Genomic DNA, 20,712 nt, shown 5'->3' on the forward strand with positions numbered 1-20,712 from the left:
CCCGTCAGCTGCTGGGATTTAACTAAATACTCATTCAGCAAATGTGAATGAAACTCGGCCCAGGCTGTTAGGTCTGCATGCAGAGGTGAACGCAAAAATGAATCTAGACCGAGACTATGATATCTTCAAACAGTAATACTTAGAGTTTCATCACACATCATAAATGAATAAAGCAAATATTGTATTTAATTGTTGATTTCCCAGCAAAAAATAAACAGATTCATACTCTTTCTAAGCTCTACAAGTTCCACTCCTACTCCACCTACAATGCATTGATAATACAGTCAAACCTCAGTGTGAATAACAGAAGCAGTGTGATGCTTGTGCAGGATACGTTACATTAGCTTTGTGACATTACAAACATTTCCTTTGTTGTCAGTTCTGAACATAAGGGTGAGAGTTAAAAGTAAGGCTGCAACTAATCTTTGTTTTCATCGTGATTAATCTGATAATCATGTCCTCAATAGATTAACCATTGTCCGAAATGAGTGATAAATATCAATCACAGACAGTTACTCAGAGTCTAAGTGACATATTGAAATGTCCTGATTTGTCTAACAAGCCATTCAAAAGTTAAAACCTTTTGATAAGAAGACTGAGAAAATTGGAACTGGATCTGGAACCAGAATAGAAGCTGAAACCAGTGAGTTTTTGGTATTTTTCTTGAAAATTAGTTATCAATATTATTTACATACTGTCTTTAAATCAACTAAGTCAGTGGTACTCAAACCTCTTCCCGTGAAGGACCTAAATTGACACAAATTAGACCATGGACCCCATCTGAAAAGATTATTATTATTTATTATTATTTCATTAACAAATGAAAGGATGGGGGGCTGGGAGGGGAAAGAACTGCTTTCTGCTTACCTTGAGTGTTTGAAACAATTGAATCACAGTGTTTGAATCCCCATAATATTCATATGTTCTGTCATTGTGTTACAAATGGATGGAAATATAGTGAGAAAAAATGATTCCCCTTCTTGTTGGGGACCCCCGGGAACCCTCTCAAGAACCCTTCACTTTGAGAACCACTGACCTAATCTCTTCAGTTCTATTTAAAAACAAGTGAGGAATATGAAAATTGACCGGATATCCCTTCACTGACTTGTCCAAGTGTTGATAATAATAATACTTCACACAGTGTTTTATGTTTATAGTGCACAGGACAAAAAGCACAAAGTCATGAGGATAATTTAAAACATTTATGAAGTTTTTACCCTTTCCTTCTGTCAGTTTCTCCCTGGGAACAAAAGAGATCTGAACATACACAGTAGTGTTCAGTGTTCAATATAACATACACAGTAGTTATTGCTGTGATATGTGTTCAGTGTCCCATCGACGCCCGCAGGACCGTTGTATTCATTTTTCCTGGTGCGAGTGAAGCCAAGAACCAGGACAGTCCGGATCCAGAAAAGCCTGGGACTCCACTCCAGGTCTTGCCCCCGCCTTTTTTTAAAAACCACCTCTACTTGGGAGCAGTGAAAAACAGAGTAGCGTCGGGGCAGCAGATGACCCGGCGCAGCGCGAGGAGCACAACAGTCTTCTCTAACAAATGAAAGGATGGGGGGCATCAGCAGCAGCTGAACTCCGAGAAACTGGATCAGGGGTCGAGGGGAAAGAACTGCTTTCTGCTCACCCTCGGGTGACTTTTGTTGGATTTAATCCCCGGTCCACACCAACATGCCATTTGCCAAACGAGTCGTGGAACCTCAGTTACTGTGCAGGTATCAAATCCCAAACGAGGAGGGTCTGCTTTTCGAGGACCTGGTCTCCATCAGTAATGTGGCTCTATCTCGGACCTTGCGGCAGCTGTCGGACCTGGCTAAACATGCCTGCTCCATATTCCAGGAGCTGGAGAACGACCTCACCTCCACCAACCTGCGGGTCAGGGGGCTGCAGAGCAAGATCAGCCTACTTCAGCAGACCTGCTCCGAGCTGGACCCCAAACAGGAGGCAGTGCGTAAGTACCTGACTCACTGTGATCCGGTTCATGTGGGCGCTGCAGGCACGCGCGCGGGTCTGAAAGAAAACGGCACGAGGAAGCATCCTCTTCACTTTCTACCACTAACTCGTAGAAAGTCATAATTTCTTCAATGACGCAGATAAAAAATAAAGTTACTACAAAACCACCTAAAAGTAGGATAAAGTCGTTGTTGAGCGGTAAACGGTTTATTAATCCAGACAACTTTTATTTATTCTTCATTTGTTTTAGTTGTAAGACTTCTCTCGCAGTTTTGTAGACACACGGTGACATACTGGAAACACGCTGCTGTTGTCATCTCTCCCTACGCTGAGGGGCGTGTGATGCAAGAAGCCACATAGTTATTACACTGCTATTACTCCTTATAAACATACTCTCTATCAGAGATCAATGTAATGGCTTTTTAATGAAATTACATGAACCAGTTGACCTAAATGAGTGTTTCTCCATTTAGTATAGTCAAACTTTCTATTTATTTACATTTAAAAACACCAGTGTGTATTTTTATTTATAAAAGATAGTCTGTATGCTTCCGGTCCAAAGTGACAGACCTCACCGTGTAACAGAGACGGAGATACATGAGTTCAGTTGTAGGTGTTGTGTTACATGATGCTCTGCTCCTCACAGTTGTCTGCTGCTGCTGCATGTGGTGAACTTTGCTTGGTCACCAGTAAGAATTCATTACCCTGATAACACAGCATGTGGCCACAGCTCTTTAATCTCTGTGTGCATCCCCCCACCCCACCCCACCCCACCCCACCCCCTGTGGGTGACGGGAGGATGATGTGATATTGGTGTGTGTGTGTGTGTGTGTGTGTGTTTATGTATAAACCCACTCTTCAGGAAGCACTTAAGAAACCTGTGCACCCCTCACTACCTCCTCAAAAAAATGTCCTCCCCCGGAACAGCTCCTCCAGCTTGGACATACCCCGATGGATTTATCCTGTTAGGTTGAGCAAGTCCTTGCATGCTCTCCAGACCCTGCTGCTTCCTGTGGTCTGTGAATGGGTTACTTTGCCTGAAGGTGTTTATCTGCTGCCTGACACAACTCAAGACACAGACCTGACCCCTCTTAAACCTGATTTAAACCTTGACATGTCAGCAGAGATTCTTTTCCAGCGGCTGGCCTGTGGAGCAGCTTGTTGCACATTTTAAACATGTCTATTCTCACTCATCCTGATCATGAGTTATCTTGAAATTGATTGTCAGAGGCAACTGGATTTGATGTTGGGTCTTACAGATGGTCCATCAATGAGCTTGCTGTCGGAATTTTAAATGCTGAAAATACTGTTTTCATGCTACATGTTGGGATACAGGGGATGTTGCGTGCCAGGTTAGCAGATAACCCCTTTTGCCTGGAAAAGCCTAATTACTCTTAATTGTGCCTTTCATGTTAATGGTGTCAGGGGCAGCCTTAAACAACACAACCCTCCCTCATCTGAATGACAATTAGTGTAAATGGAGCAGCTCAGGGCATGGAGAGTTTGTCGGCGGGGGTGGGCTTTTATGATGCGGCTGCGACTTGTCCACGGGACGACTGCTGGAGGACACAGCTGCAGGTCCTTTCACCATATTGGATTATGCAGAATCCGATACTGACCCATTGGTGAGGGCATTACAAGCCCTGACCCAACACAGCCACCTGTTTGTTCAGGCAGAGTTGATCTGTTGGTGCATCAATCAACCAACATAACCCTGTTTTCCAGCTCCCTCTGTGGTGGTATTTGTATGCAGGCATGTTTTTAAACACTGACACATTTAGGTCAAATGACATGTTTTGCTGAAAGTGCAGAGTCTCTCTCTCGCGTGTTTGGTCCATCTCATACCCAGCCTTGTATTCTCTATTCACAACACCAGCTATACAAGAGCTGCACTTAGTGTTCGAGCACGTCTATATATAGACACTGAGGTGATGCTCCTATTGTTGGAGATTGATTGACGTGACTATTTATACAGTGGAATCCAAATACACAATAGAAGAGTTTCTTTTAAACAAACAATACCCACCTAAAAATGTCTCAGGAGTGATGAAAACTAAAACACACACACACTCTCTCTCTCTCTGTCTCTTTCTCTTATCCTCAGCCCCACACACACACACACACACACACACACACACACATATGAACACAAGCAGGCGCCTGGCATGCATCCCTCAGCCCTGTGTTTGGACAGCTCTCCTGTGACACCCCATCAATGTCTGCGTTGGACTACCATCAGAGCTGCTCAGCCAGACTGGGCTCTGTGGTGCAGTCCCATGTTAGCGCACTCAGCTGGGTTTCAGGTTTCACCGGCTCAGTGCTGAGGGGGAGCCGTAATACTTGTGGCGGCAAGTGGCCCTCTGGCGTTTCTGGTCCAAGAGCACATGGCTGGCAAGTTTACCGCATTCCTCGTACAGACCGCACCAGTGACTGCCTCACAACACCGAACAGAGCAGAGCAGCAGTCTCACAGTCTTTCTGCTCATCAAGGATACGAGACCAGGATCTCGCTAGATCCATAAGTGCATTAGTTGTGCAAGCTGTGTGCACAGTCTTATCTGTTGTAGTATTAGATCATATACCTTCAGCACAGCTGTAACTTATTAATGAAATGCTCTGAATAACAAAAGTGAAAGAAAAGTTTTTATTGCACGCCTAAACATAATCAGGGTGATTATTCAAAGTAATAAAGGAAACTGTTTGCAAAAGGCACCACACAGAAGAACACAGGATCAATATCTGAACTTTGAGATAAGCAAAGTGCATTCATGTTGCTGCTACAGGAAATAACTTATGTTTGTGTAGAACTCACATTTCCCTCATACATTGAGGGATTTTAATCAACGAGCTTACTTATTCAGATGCACAGAAATTGTACATGCACAGTCAGTTTAAATGAAATGTGTTCACATGATAACATGCTTATGTAATATTAAAGGAAAGACAGGAGCCTGTACAATTCCTACTGTGTTTTAAGGTGCTTCAGGCTTTCTTCTCTGCTCAAACAACACTTGTAGTAATGTTGAGTGCCATGTATTCCCACTCTGTCTCCTGGTTTCAGTCTTCCTCTTCAGCACAGGACGTGCAGCTCACGTTCGTGCAGCTCTGTGACCTGGAATGAAAGTTTCTGTGGACAGTAGACACAGCACATCATCTCTGCTACTATAAACTCCACTAGAGCAGCTCAGGCCAGGAAACCACATTAGCCCATTCACAGTCCATCCTCCCAGCATTTAACTGACCCGGTCTGACCATTACTGGGACTTTACTAAGTGAGGCTGCATCAACGAGTCAATGCACAGCGCACCCGAGGTCAATATCAGTCGTGTTGGAATTCATGAGAGATGCTGTAGGAATATTTTGTCAGCGAGTGAAATATTATTTTATCAGCAGTGATCCCATATTCATTTAAACCTATGTGCTGGGATCAGATGTGGATAACTCTGTTTCCATAAAGTGAACACAGATCTTAAGTCATTCACACAAAGAAAAGAAACACATCAGTGCATCTTGAATCACATTTTACAACAGGATCATGAGCATATTCTGGCAGGTCCAGACAACCTGCCGTTGATATAGTACCCTTCTAATTACAGAGCAGATTTCAAAGACTTGCTCATTCATTCCTGCACCAATGCCCCCCCCAACCCCCACCCCACCCCTCTCGCCCCCCCTCCTCCCAGACAGACACTGAGAAGGCCTAGACAGCCTTGATGCTGCGGCTTGTTGTTTTTCATTCAACTGTCTTATAGCTCTTGCTGTCTGTTCTGTCTCTGAGCTCATATTCAGCTCTGACTTTGCATTCTCGGGTCCAGAATATGACACTATGAACAAACCGGCGTCTTTGTTCACTTTTCTACATTGTAACTTGATAACATGCTATAAACACATTATTGTCAGAGTGCTTCATCAGAGTGATTTGACACTGAAATGAGAAGTGTGGTCTTTGCACCAAGTTGAACTGAAGGTTTCCTCCATTAACCATGTGTGCGTCTCAGCACCTCGGCCCCCGGTGGACTGCCTGGGCTGCGATTTAAGTGGTTTCTGCTGAACCGTTCTGTCAAGTCAAGCATTCCAAGCAGCCGGTGACCAGGAAACCACAGTGCTCGCTTGCACTTCTGGGACCTTGCACCCCACACATGCTCCTCAGATATGCCTGGATGGCTGGTGTGATTAGGGGAGAAGCTGGAGGCAGTGTTTGTTTATCAAAGGAGACGTTTTGTTAAAATTAAGGTTAAGGTTTTTCATTGCCGCGCTTGAGGGAAATGTGTGAGTGATTACAATTTACATTCCTGCGGTGGGACCCTCCATGAGAGCAAGTGCTTCTGAGTGTGGGGGGCCGCACACTCACCTAAAATCCCTCTGCTGGCCGTCTGTATATTTTCAGGTCTATAGAGCAACATTTGTGTTGAGTGTGTGAATGTTGGTGTGTGTTTTTGTAACGTCAGGTGCCTCCGGAGGAAGTTAAGCTCTGGTTTGTTGTTGGTGAGGGGTGATTGTGTTCTCTCCTGCAGAAATCAGGGGGCCATGATAAGCTATCTCCTCGCCCTGAGGAGTGTATGTGCCCCTCATACACAAACACTCACTCATTTAATAACATTCCCAAGCAGTCATTACTCTTTATGGAGTCCTGAGTGTGGGGCCGAGGCACCAGGGGCACAATTCAAGCCTGTCCTGAAGAAGAGGTGGGGGGCAAAGTCATCTACCCCCTGACCTTAAAAGCTTGCTGACCTCCCAACCCCCTCCACACACTCCCTACAAAACACAAAAGAACAAACAGCCACCTCCATCTTGCTTATCACCCAGCTTCTAAAGACTTGACCGGCCAATTAGAGTGGATTTAATGTTTGACATGATACTGAATAGCCACAGGTCAGCAGACCGGCAAGACCCAGGCGTGATTAACCTGTCAGAGTCAACTCAATAACTTAAATGAACTCTTCCATCCAGGTTGTCACTCATGGCTGGAGACGAAGTGAGCCATGAAGATGTTTTTGTCCTTTACTTCCTGCAGCTTCTGGGAGTTCCAGTAAAATATATATTTATTTTTCAAGGCCTGAACACTTCAAGTGCACAGAAACAGCAGTGAGTCACATATCATGCCCCAGTGCCTGTTGCGTTTTGTAGTTTTCATACACTGTGGTACCTGGTACGTTCTTCTCTTGTACCAAAAACAATGTGAGTTCTGGCTGTAATTTCGTGCACAGAATAAAGACCAGAGATGACCTCATCTCAACAAAGATATTCTCTGTACTCGGCTCTAACATCTGCTCAGCCTTCTGCCTGAACACACATGTAGCTGTTATTGTCAGTACCATGGCTCAAACTACGAGATTTCCTCCAAAGATAAAATAAACACACGTCTGCCTGACTTCACGTTAAACTAACTTTACTGTGGCGTGCACTTTACAACACCTCACCCCATTCTTCTCCATGGCAACCTGGAGAAATATTGACAGCTCACATTGATGGCTTTAAAACTGATTGTCAGCTAGCCTTTGTCTTGCCGCCACTAGCCAGAAGTGTTTCAGGCCACCTGCGTGGGTTTCCTCTCGTCACTCATGCTGTTTAAATGATATGATCTCCACAGTCCCCTCCTCCCAGGCCACCAGCATCTCAGAGACAGACTTAAATATTACGCAAGTGATCTATTCTTACAGAAATCTCTGGATCTTTGCAGGAAGAGAAGATAAAAAAAAAACGTCAAGTCAAATTCTCATGAACTCTCCTTTCTTACTCCTCATGAATAGTTGGCTCGCTGTCTACAGGGTGAGATTAGAGGGAAATGGGAGATAAAGGATCTGAAATGGCGGCTGTAGAAAAAGAGTCTTATATTTAGTAAATCCTCCTGTGCTATTTGAAAAGATTTTTTCTTTGGTAGATATATATTGCTGTGAATTCCGGTGTCGAAGTGATCTATGCAAATTTAAGTGTTTTAAAAAGACTCTCAGGAGAAGTCAAGACAAACCTAAAGTCTGAAAGGACAGGATAATGGGGAAAATGTGAGTTAAAGTGATTTGGTATTTTAAGAGGAAGGAAACGTGCATTTGTTGCTCTGCCATGCAGGTGTTTAGACTGGGATTTGAGTGGAATGTGAACTCCCCTCACCTCTCCTCCGTATACGAGTGGATCTGCCAGGTCGAGTCTCTGAAGTTGAAAGAGGCTTTTCAACAATCATCCTACCATCACATGAATAAAGCAAAGAAAGCACCTGCTGGATATGAGGGTGTGGATCAACGGTGTGCTCATCGGTTTAGGATAAGACAATATGATCTGCTTTGATTTCTCTTCACACTGGTGTTGAGTTTTCCTTTTTCTATGAGCTGAGTCTGACCATTCACTAAAGCCCTCAGCCTGGGGCGAAGTGTGAAACTCTTCGTTGAAAAAGGTTGTGGGGTGGTGCCTTTTTCGTAAACTTTCCAAAACCAAAAGCACAATTAAGCAAATGTGCAAAGAAAAAGTGTCTTTATCTGCCCTAACTAAGCTGAAAGACACATTTAAAGCTCCATATAGTATACAGACAGATGCCCATGTGCTGTGTGATTATAGATCAGCTCTAGGTTCTATATTAATACTGTGAAAGTATCAAAGCGTCAGTCCACAGAGAAATGCACACAGCCTGTATTCAGAAACTGAGCCTTAAAACCAGCATTAAGGACTTCTGGAACTTTGTGATGTCACAACAAAGCAGTCACTGCTCTCAGCCACACCCCAAGCCCCGCCCACCTCCACCCACCATCCAACCTTGCAGGATTTGGTTTCTCTGAGTGTTTACCTGAAATCTGCTATATTTTTATTGGATCACTCGGAAAACAGTCAGCCAATCAGAAGAGAGGCTCAGAGCCTCCTCTCTTCTGATTGGCTCACTGACCTGTTGTTACTAGAGCTCCAGAGAGAAGCCTGAGAGAGGAGATGTAAAACTACACTGAGATGGTTTTTGGTTCTTAAAACCACAAATAAATATATCTTCTTATGGATCAACACAGGAAAAGAGGAAAATATGGAACTTTAAATATCAGCTGGAGACAACAATAGCAACCAAGTAATGGGACTATGTTAGCTTAATAAGCTAGCTAGCTGCAGCTAGTTGTAAAGCTCTGATAGATTTTGATCTCTCTTTTTGCCTTATGTGATAATTACATTAAACACGAATCAGACACCTCCACAGACAGAACAGATGTCCCTGTTGATGAAGCCTCATACAGATAGAATTTTAATATTTTATGGTTTCTATCTTCATAGTTTCTGTCTGTTTCAGACTCCTCATGGTCTTATCTGCTTCCTGCTGTGTGTGTACCGTCCTGTGGACCCTCACTTGTCACACTTATTTACACTTTAAGTGCATGTGGTCGAGGCGGCCTGCAACAGGCCGGTGTTTGAGTGTTTGTGAACGAGCGTCACTGACCTGGATACAGAGGTTTTCGCTGCTCTGCTTCTTGTCAGAGTTCAACACCTTGCCACAGATGCATCACCTTTGAAGCAGGATTTCTTTCTCTCACTTTTATCTTCTTAAGACTAGTGCGTTAAGGAAAATGTAATCTAAATCTGGCCTTGTGAATTAAGAGTTTGTGAGCAGATGGGGGAAAGTCCAGTCCAGTCTGCCTTTTTTTTCATAGTGAAGTTTTCATGGCAGATGTGCATCATTTTAATGCTCCAGATAACACTAGCTGTGGCACTGAAAATGACCCGAGGCCTCCACACAGGCTTTGCTGGACAGGTCAGCGTGAAAGAACGACTCTCCTCCACCCGGCTCACTGTGCAAATGCGAGTTCACCCTCCTGTTCTGGCTTTTGTTCCTCCCTCCTTTATACCCTCCTCCTCTGGGATATTTCCTCGCCATCCGGATTCATCTTTTATTCTTGCCAGTAATTTCTGTGCCTGCCCGCTCCCTCAGGCATTTGGTATACTTTGTTCCTCTCCTCTGACTGCAAGCTTTCTCTGGGCTTCTGGGTCTCATCTCTCTATCCCAGTTTCTTATTTTGGGATGCAGCCAGTTCCGCTCCCAGCAGCCCCAGTGGGGAGAGACCATCCTGCTATAGCAGCAAAAAAAAACTGCTTTCCTATAAAAATGGATGACCTGCTCTCCATTATGCTCTGCTTTTCAGTTAACAACTCTCTGTTAGTAATTAAACAATTACTGACCACTGATCGACCCAGAGCGGGTGCTTTGTACTGTGGGTTAATATTTGATGTAGTTTATGAGTCGTTATGTATGAATCACAAATGAGAGTGTTTAATTTGTGGAACAGGCTCAGAGCTCACTGAACTTCACCGCAGTCAAATGAGTAACTGAATGTTCCTGAATGACTCATAGAGCTCATTTGATTTCCCAGTAAATCCTTTCAGTTTTATTGTGAGTGTTGTTACTGATCTCATGACACATCAAACTTTTACAGAGTCTGGTGTGCACAGTCCTCAGTGTCCGATGTTTAATCATGAGGAAACAGCAGATTCTCTCGTACCATCAAAGCATCCCACGTTTCCAAGAAATTGATTCTCACCCTGGAGAAGGATCCAGTTACCAGTGCAAAGGTTGCTCTCTGACTGCTCACTGGGGAGTTCAGACTTGAAGGGAACTTCCACTGACATCTGAAACATGTACTGAATGAGACGCTTTATTGTTGCTTTTCCACAATGAATGTGTAGAAATAGTTGAATCCTCCAAATACACCTGTCTAGTTTATAACATATTGTTTCATCATGTCTCTCCGAATCTGTCTGGAGCTGTCTCACTGTTAGACATCGGTGTAATTCTACCTTAACAAATGACAGCCATGTTGAGAAGCCAAGAAACAGTGAAGTTCATCAACAGTCTACAGCTTCAGTGTGTGATCAGTATGTCCGTGTTCCCACAGCACTGAATTGTTGGGAGGGAGGGACTGAAAGAAAAAACAAAGTGGAATGATATTTGGGACAAACCCAGTTTTCTATCCTCCATCATGGCTGCTGTAGGGCTCTTGTGATGATTTGCCCAGCCTGCCTTGGCAGCCGCTCTCCATCAGGCAGAAAGCCACTGCAGAGCAACTTACTGCAAACTGAGTTTAAACCTCATTTTCACTCATACAATGTTGGATAAATCAAACTTGATTTTTCTTCTGGTTTTCCACTCTTCCTAACATGTAAATAATCACATCAAGAAAATGACTTTTAAAAATGCTTTGTATGCTCTGGAGGACAAACTGATGATACTGAAGGGACTGCACTGCAGAGCGAAGTGATGAATGGAATCTACAGTAAGCTGCTTTGAAAACTTTTTCTTAGGGCTGACCGATATGCAAAAATCATATTGCGATTATTTTAACAGATTAATTTCTTTTTCACAGACAAACATTTTAAAATGATGATGTGATTTTTGTTGTTGATGATGTTGTGACACATTTTATCTTTATTAAAAAAAATGCAGCTCCTGCGATCTGGATATTGCACTTGGCCACATTGCAGTTTGGTTTATATCTCGATTAATGGTGCAGCTCTACTTTTTCTCCACAATTCTTGTAGTGAAGTTGTGAACACTGTAAGCAACAGTAAAAACCAAACAACCAGAGACTACCAAGTCTAAACACTTCAAACAGGAGTCAGTATTTGAATAATTCTTTGATGCCACCAGGTCAAGTGTTTAATAATGATGCCATAAGTCATTAACACGACATGACTTTAGCAGTTTGGTTTTTCTATATCCAGGAGTATCAGATAGGATTTGATAGGGATTTGGTTTAAACAAGATTAATATTTTCAGTTTCTACAGTTGTGGTTTTGACTTGTTTTCACTGTCACTCCCTGGAGGAATAGTTCCTGGAAATAGCTTCTAATGACGAGTCACTTATGGGAAATGCGAGGGCTGTTGACCACTGTTGCAACAGAGGAGTAACGAAGGGTCGGCCTGCCGGCAGCCCGTTCACATCAGTTTATCTGAAGCGGTAGCTGTACGTGCTGCACTGAGGAAAGTACCTGAGGGTGCTGCTGTTTGGCTGTCAGCTCGGAGTCCATAGTGCTGTTGAGGGTGTGTTTCATTAAAAGCAGAGACTTTCATTTCGACTCTCTCCTCCTGCTGGAATCCTGCTAAACTGTAACCAGACATCAGTGTTTGTTTGTGTGTCAATGTGTGTGCGTAACTTTTTCCTTTCTCCTTCCTGTGTGGGAAACTGAAATATTTAGTGAAATACATTCTCTTTCCAACTCGCTAACATTACTGCTTGGCATGAAACACGCAAATAATTCAATACAGTGTGAGGCTTGTTTTTTACAAGAGCAGTTTATCTCATAATAAAACTTGTGAGTGGAACCTGCAAGTTACACCCAGCGTGACGCAGAGGAACGCACTGAAGTTTGATCTCCAGGACTGTGGGTGTCAGTGGTGCCTGCGTTGCTGTTTCACAGAGAATTTGAGTGAAATGGACAAATTAGACATCATGGTCATGATTATTATCTGTCTATCTGTGGAAACTGCAGAGTAATATATGACTAGAGAGGTGGATAGTTACATTTACATTTATCTGAGTGGCATACTGAGCGAGGTAAGGCCTGATTTTTCTGGTGTTGTATAGAGCACAGACCGGGAGATGGATGCAACATGGTCAGAGAGTTGTGGCTGTTTGGTACCTTGGTTTTGAAATAGGCAAATGACCCAAATGTCCTGCTACTCCCACACTACAAATTTGACTATGTGGTCTTTCAAAGCAGTCAGGGATGCATTTACATTCAGACTATGCTACATATGTGGTCAGATGTATCTCTGACTCATCCTGGAGCATCCTCAGTACAGTCGTACCTGTGTGTGGAGACATATCTACTTCTGATTTGAAAAGCATTAACAGGGCCGGCGAGATCAAAAACCCGACTCGCTCCCCAGAGCCCCCAGCAGCCAGTGAAGGACAGCGGAGTGGAGGTGTGTCAGACGATCCCACTAGAAACACACACACAAGAGAAACATGTCTGACTGAGATTCAGACTTAAAATCACTTCAATGCAATCAGCAAATGAAATGGAAAGCAGAGTCTGAACGTCCGCCACGCTGAAACAGAGCGGCGTCGGGGCGATGGCCCTCCCTCCCATCTCTTTGTGCAGGCGAGCTGCGTGCCAGCTGGCTGGCCGCTGGGAAGTGTTGTGTGACTCATTACCTCTCCATTGAGGGACACAAAGCTGGGGGGCACTCAGCCCATCAGAGTCTCCCAGCCTCCTGTCTTCACCTTAACGTGAGGCCAAGGTCACAGCCCCCGTGCTGGTATGACGCTCGGGCAGCTTCAGCGGCCAATCAGAAGCAGAGCTCTCGGTCACGGAACGTGTTTGAATGAGTTTGAATGAGGCTGTCAGTAGGAAGTCTCTCTATTCACTCAGTGTGTGGACAGTTACCTTGGCAGCACTTTGTCTAAAGGAAGAAATGTCGCAGTTGAACTCATTTGGCAGGACACATGGGCGGCTGTTGATTTGAATTCTTTCACTACATGTGTCCCAGAAGTGCGTCTCTGTTTTACTGCCCAACTGTTTGTTCACTCTCAAACTGAATGCCACAGTGGCACCAGCTTATGACAGAAAACGCCTCATTTATCACCTTGATGATGTCTATTCATCCCTGCCATAAAGACACTGTGTTATTTCTTTGGTGTAGACAATGAACTTTCTCGTTAGTTTGACCAGGGTGGACTCTGAGGTGTGTGTGTGTGTGTGGGGGGGGGGGGGGCTGTACTAAGCTGTGTTTTAGTTGTGTTTTCAGAGGTGCAACGTTAAAGGGAGTGCATAGAGGTGGATCAAAGACAACGTCATTCTGTCAGATGAGAATAACACCTAGTAATCAGAAGCACATGCTGCCTGTTTGAGGCGAGGCAGGTTGTGGATGGAGGAGCAGATATTGTGTGAAAAATAGCTGCGGTGTTATTGTAGGCTTAAAAACATAATAAATAGCCACCTCCATACCAAGGCAGATTATGATGACTTAACAAAAGCAGCAGCAATTCCAAGTTTTTCTTTGCTCTCGCTCTGTGTGTGTGTGTGTGTGTGTGTGTGTGTGTGTGTGTGTGTGCGTGTGTGTGTGTGAGTGTATGTGTGTGTGTGTGTATATGTGTGTGTGTGTGTGTGTGTGTGTGAGTGTATGTGTGTGTGTGTGTATATGTGTGTGTGTGTGCGTGTGTGGGGTTGCATGAATGTTTCATTTTAGAAAAGCTCATATCAGGTTAACCCTCTATGTGAATGTGGGAACCTGTGAGACTCTGCCAGAGCCATCTGTGACTCTGCAGATGGCCCTGCGTGTTAAAGTGGGCCATGGTAGGACCCTGTCGTCTACCCAGGATGGGACAATGGAGATTACGGGTGTCTGATCTCTTGGTTTAAACACAGTCTGAGGACTGCAGGACACGGGGAGGGGCACACTGCCCCAATCTTTGAATTGCACCGCTGTTATTTCATCCACATGAAAGCTTTGTCGGGGCTGGGCAAAGTCACTGAGAGTGGTAGATATGTATTTACAGAACAAAGGTTATCTGTGCTTCTGGAGGCTTTTCTTGCTTTCAGGCCAGTTGTCCTTCAATGACACTGATGCTGCCTTTTGTTGTGTGTGTGTGTTGTGTCTTTTTATGGTGTCTTTTTGTTGGGAGCTGGGTGTAAAGAAGGTTGCATTCAGGAAAACAGGAATCATTCACAGAGGCTAACTGTGGGAAGCTAAAGTCTTTTACGTCTTTATTTTTTGCGATTGCTCTGGTCTGTACTGTATTCAGCGCACATTCCCACACCCTATTTGGTGTTCCTTGTTTCTTGATTGTTGTTGATGTTGGTGCTCCGCCAAAGAATGATCTGTGTGCTCAACCTGCTCGGCTGCCAGAGTGAAACGTAGTACAGACGGGAGAGTCGGCGGAAGATGCATGCTGCATTAGCAGTGAACGGAACAATGACTTTTATTTATGTGAATGAAGTAACTCACTGTTACATTCACACAACCTCAGTCGTGCTCTGCAGGCTTTAAAAACACATGCGCATCATGACAGTAGATTTTCTCCTTTTTTCTTTCTTTGTTACCAGTTGTGGCCAATTCAAGCCAACGACATATGTGCACATGTACATACAGGCTTATGTTGCAGTTTCACCTCTCAGCAGGGGGTCTACAAGTTAGAGCAGCACTGATCCAGATCTTATTAAGGACATGTGGTTAGTGAGAGTTTAAAGTAAGAGGCTGAGTCAGAATCATTTGTCTGCTTTTTTTAGTGAGCACAGCTGATCTGTGGGGCGTCATCAGGGAGGGCACAAGAAAATATAAGTCAGTGAGTTGAGTCAGTCCCTTCATATGACTGTGGAGTGTGTGTTTTGTCATTTCCGTGAGTCCTGAGTTGTTGAGCAACCACTTCTTGACTGGTTCCTCTTCCCACAGTGTATGTTTTGATGACCTCTGCCACGAGAATACTCGAGAAATCTGAGAAGTTGGGAATAATCCAGGGCTGAGGTCTCCAGGCGTGATTTATCTCTCCCTGCTCATCCGTGAAACACCTTGCAATTTATGACTTCATGTGAGGGAGGGAAAGAGTCTTAAGAAATGAAAGAGGTTACTGCACGATTAAAAAAGCTTCAATGTGAGCTCCATACAAGTTATTATTATAAGATTTTACTGTAATATTGTATCAAACTCCTGATCTACGATTTTGTCTTCATGAGAACAGCACATCAGGTTTATCTGTAAAATACGGTCAGATATGATTTTTTCAAGATGTGGCGAGGTAGCCTCAATGCTTGACCGAAGCTTTTAATGCTTCCTGATCATATCATATTGCACCACATGCAAAGCCAAATCAGATTTCATGCAGAGCAGTTGTAACAATGAAAGTCCACTCTGATATGATTCAGAGCCGAAGAGCCATTAACATTTCAGAGTTGATTCGGGGTTCAGTCCGTCATTCATCTTCACTCAGCCCAACTCAGTGCCTCTATTATGTTATAGACTTAAGGCTCCACAGTCCTCAGCAGACAACAATGCATTTCTAATAGGAATACACTGGGATACATGCCTTTCTGATGATGTCATGTGCAGCCAGTCATGCCATAAGTAAGAACTATGCTAAGGCTTCGTCTTTGAAAGGCTCAGGGCAGCTGCTTCCTCGTTCTCCATCTGTGAGATGTATATGTTCAAAACAGGCCCTTTGTTGCTCAGTGGCGATGGCACTGACCCGGGGTCAGGGGTTTGAATCCCACTGTGGCTACCCATTGTGAAAATATTCACATTTGTGGTATTTTAATGCAGTTTAACTTGGACCAGGTGTCACCCTGAAGGCTGCATGACAGAAGCTGAGATGTCAGATGTGATTTCAGGGGAAATTGAGGTTGCAAGTGAAAATGTGCAACAGGATAAAAAGTGGCATCAACAAAGCCAGCAGTATATTGTGAGCGTGGGCAGAGGGAGTGTTAGGCACGTAATCTGTGTTTTTATGTTCTCATTGTCTTATACAAGCGTCGGTGCTGATTTTTCCCCCGAAGGGAAAAACTGAGTATTGTCAGTAATGGAGTGACGGCTCGTTCACATCAGCCTCTCAGTGGTTGGTGCAGCCTGTAAAGCAGATTATGTTTATTTGCTTTATAACAGTTACCTTTGGCTCCTGCAGAAACTTTTAGTCTGGGCAAAACAAAGCCGGTTGAGCGTGTTTAAAAGACATTTGATCTCTAGTTTACAGTTGAAACAACACTGAGGTCACGACTAACGACTGCACAATGAAAACGGATATAATTTATTAAGTAATTTGTTTGTAACTGGTTCTGAAGTCCTTGAAAAAACCCTCCATGACTCATTAAGGATTTATGAACACAGTATTTAGCTAATGTTGTGGCTACAGGACGACAGTAGATCACATGTTTGAAAGCTCAGGTCAGTCTGTGCTGAGGTGTCCGGCTTGAATGCTTAGATCCATCGATTAAAGCCCAGGTCACACACAGTCACCCCAGTCCATATTTAAGGAGGCGTTGAAGATGAATAGCGTTTTGGCTGCATGTGTGATGGTAATGGGTTTACAGCAGGTTTTACAGCCTCATTTGCTTCATCACAAGCTGGAGAAATCCAGCCTCCGCTCTGCTCTGTGTAGCAGCTGCAGCGTCATTCATCCAGTCAAACTTTTTCCATTTGCTGATGACTGTTGACGTCCGAACTGAACATGACTTACACTCATTAATGTTGCACTAGCTGTGGTGTTTGAGTGGATTTAATTTGCACGTGGTGACAGTGTGGATGGTTGGTGTTGTAATCGTGTTGCTTATGTTGACATGGAGGGATGTCTGTGGGCGGGGCACTGATCACTGACACAAAGGACCTTTTCATCAGAGGCAGAAAGTTTATGATAAGATATAAGCTGTTAAAATGTTAGAATGCTGCAGTGTGTGCATGGTGTGAATCCTCCTTTAAAAATCTGATTATTTTAGGTTGTAGAGCTGGTGGAGAACAAATGAGTCACTGCAGAGAATTTGCATATTCTCCTGATCCCCTGGATTATGATGTTTAATTTAATCTGTTTTTTATGAGGCTGTGGGGTTCATCCAAATAAGTAGCTTGAGACCTGTTTATTTTTTGGGTTTGTGTCACCCTCTTTCTTCTAATCTCTGCCTGTTTTTGTTGTCGCTCGCAGGCCTACATTGTCGTAGCACATGGCTCGTGTTGGTCACGGTCATCAGGGCGGGTCTAGAAAGCAGAATGGAGATGAGAAGTAAAAGGGAGAACGGCCCTTTCCCAACGCCCTCAGGGTGGAGGAAAACAGGGGTGAAGGAGGACACATTCCTCTGAGCACAGATGTGACCTGTCCATCTGGACTCTCACTCTCTGTGAGGTCACAGAGCTGACAGTGCACCAGGGGGAAGTGGAGGTGTGATTCTGCCATGTTTCTTGTCAGATATCACACCACAAATAAACTGTTTTCACACCAAAGAGAGTGGCAAGCCTGGACCACAATCCACTGAGACCTCATTTCCCTCCATAAACAAGCTGCAGAGAGCCTCAGAGGGACCTGTCTAGACCACGATTACTCATTGTTCCTAAATGCACTTGAAGTTCAGAGTGCGCGCACACACACACACACACACACACACACACGTCAGATCAGGGTTAGTGAACGGCCTCATGTCAGGAGTTATCGTAGGTAAGAGGAGAGGAAAGCGGTGGTGGAGCATGTTTCCTGACATGCAACTTAATGTGTCACCAAACGGCCAAAAGTAAAGGCTTCAGATTTTATACAGGAGACGGTGTTTTTCCTTTATTTTAAATGAAGCTATATTTGGAATGAGAATGAGTGACATTTGTGCAGAAGCAAGGCTGAATTCAAGTACATTTGGCTCCAATCATCAACTGTGACCACTGGTGAAGCAGACGCGAGCAGCAGCATACGGTGTATTGGCTTGAGGCAACATCTGCAGCTCTGACGCCTGGCGCTCTGTCCATCACTTCCATCCATCCTGTTGCTCATCAGGATGTTAAGCTGAGGGCCAGAGGCGCTGGCACTTCCAGGGGGTGTGGACTTCGGTGTGTCCTCAGCAGTGTTTCACTCGAGGATCTGTAGATCAGGTTTCTTCTTTTAACACTGATGCAAATGTGTAGATGTGATTTAGATGCACATGAAGAACACCAAGGACCTGAACTCTCTCCTAACTTGTGTCGTCATGTTTAGTGAGACACTGTGTCTAACAGTTGTGTAACATCACAGTTCTGCAGCAGCGTTCTGACATGCAATATGCTGCCTATAAATGACAAAGAAACACACACACACACACACACACACACATGGTTTATGTACCTGACCTCAGACGGATCGTTTTAATCTGTTGCCCCTAATCTGCCGGTTAAAGAGGGATCCTGTGTGAGGTGACACACTTCTGTCCCTGTCAAGTTTGCTGTCACTGCTGGTGACCCTCACCAGGGCGAGACAAAGCATGTGGAGCAGCCATCTTTCTTCTCATTAGTATTCACTCTGAAGCTCCACCCACACAGGCGCTGGTGACATCTGGTGTGTTGTGGGCCGATGTCGCTGACCCAAGCTGCCTTTTAATCACATGTGTTTTCATTCAAATATGTGCCGACTCAGACTCAGGCCTGTTTCAGTCTCATACCCTGATTCATTACACGTGTTCATTTATTTATTTTAGATTCTAGTACAGTTAAAGTGAGATAATCTTAAATCATTTCTCAGACAGCAGTGGTTCTTTCTCATTTCAGTAGCTTTTCGCAACCTTCCAAATAAGTTTGGTCTAAGACTGAGTTTGATGTGTAGTTCAGTTTTGTTTCTGTACAGTTCATGTAAGGCTACATATCCAGCAGCTTGTTAGCTTAGCTTATTATAAAAGGTGGAAACAGAGGGAAACAGCTCATCTGGCTAGGTAAAAAAATAAAGCTAATTTGTTAACACACTTTGTTGCAGTAATTGATTAAAGTTGTTGGTGGTCTTGGGACAGAGTCATTCTAGCGGTTTCCCTTGTTTCCAGTCCTTATGCTAAGCTAAGCTAACACGAGAGCAATGTCATTCTTCTCATCAACCCCTAAAGAGAAGAAGCACATTTCCCCAAATGTTGTACTATTCCTTTAATATTTAAGGAGCTTTTACCTCCAGTGTAGAATCATATGAATGCTAACCCGACTTACTGTAGGAGTAACTTTAATTCTTAATAACCTGGATGGCGTCAGCAGTGATCTTCACTGTTTTACTTGATATCCCACAATCCTCTTGTTCATGATCAGAGAGGGTCTGTAGCAGCACTGGAGCTCTGGATCCGCAGACTCATTCGCTGCTGTTGGATTTCCACTGTAGCCTGCCAGGGCGGGATCAGCCCGCCGCTCGCTGTGATGTCACTCTGCCTCAGCTACAAAGTTGATGTGATTACCATCTTAGAAATCACTGTCAGGCTGTGGAGACCAAATTACCATGCTTGTTCCCTCGGCTTCTCCCTCTCTCTATCATGAGCAGCCCGTCACTCCACAGCTCCGTCTCTCTCTCTGTCTTTCTGTCTCTCTCTCTCTCTCTCTCCCTGCGCCCTCCTCGTCTCTCTGCGAGTGTTCCTGTTGAGCCAGGTTATCCTGCTGTGATATCATGCCCAGTGGAGCCAGACTAATCACAGTCACTTCCCAGGATCATTCCCACACAGTGTGAGCCATTCATTCTCTAGACATGGGACTGTCTCTGCTGCTTAGTCAGAAAAAGGGAAAAAAGATATTGTTCTTCTTACGGAATGTCAAAGTTGGTTAGAGTGTTGTTTCTCCTCTTTGCGGTCTACCTTTTCTTCTTCTATGTTTCCCCTCACAGAGGCGTGGTCCAGCCTCGTGAAGTGACTCCACCAATTAAAATCCTTTATCTTATTGTGGCTCTTCTTCAAAGGGAGCTTGTTCCGCACACACAGAACCACAGGAACTACACAAGTGGCTTGTGTACAAGGTTTTGGTGGCTTTAAAAGCATTGTTGGCTTTCCTCTCCGCGCGCATTCCTGCAGCTCTCTTGACCACACAAGAAGGCGAACGCAAAAGAGTCTAGAAGCCGAGCCGAGGCGGAGGAGTTTGCCAGTTATCAAATATTTACTGTTTGCACAGTTTTTCTCGTATTTGAGTGTTGGCACAGTGTGAAGATCCGAGGCATCAGGAAGCAGATTAATGAACGTCTGAGGAAAAAAATTGCTCTCGGAAGCCAAGGAATTAAGAGTTTCATTTACAGTTAGTGATCGGTGAAGCGGGGAGATACTGAGCACACACAAACCAGTGATTCCTCTCACTAGATAAAAGCTCGTTTAATGGGAGGGGCTGGTGGTCACGCATAAC

At 44.2% G+C, this 20,712-nt stretch overlaps 1 protein-coding gene across 1 annotated transcript in view; it reads left to right on the forward strand.

The window, feature by feature from the left end:
- Window positions 1-1,336: 1,336 nt before the first annotated feature.
- Window positions 1,337-20,712, forward strand: part of nhsa (Nance-Horan syndrome a (congenital cataracts and dental anomalies)) — a 57,757-nt gene continuing 38,381 nt past the window's right edge. The window contains exon 1 of the mRNA XM_056378783.1: window positions 1,337-1,960. Coding sequence (XP_056234758.1) covers window positions 1,681-1,960 — 280 coding nt within the window. The 5' untranslated portion in view covers window positions 1,337-1,680. The remainder of the gene's footprint in view (window positions 1,961-20,712) is intronic.

This window comes from Seriola aureovittata, chromosome 6 (genome assembly GCF_021018895.1).
Source record: "Seriola aureovittata isolate HTS-2021-v1 ecotype China chromosome 6, ASM2101889v1, whole genome shotgun sequence".
In the NCBI taxonomy this organism is placed as follows: domain Eukaryota; kingdom Metazoa; phylum Chordata; class Actinopteri; order Carangiformes; family Carangidae; genus Seriola; species Seriola aureovittata.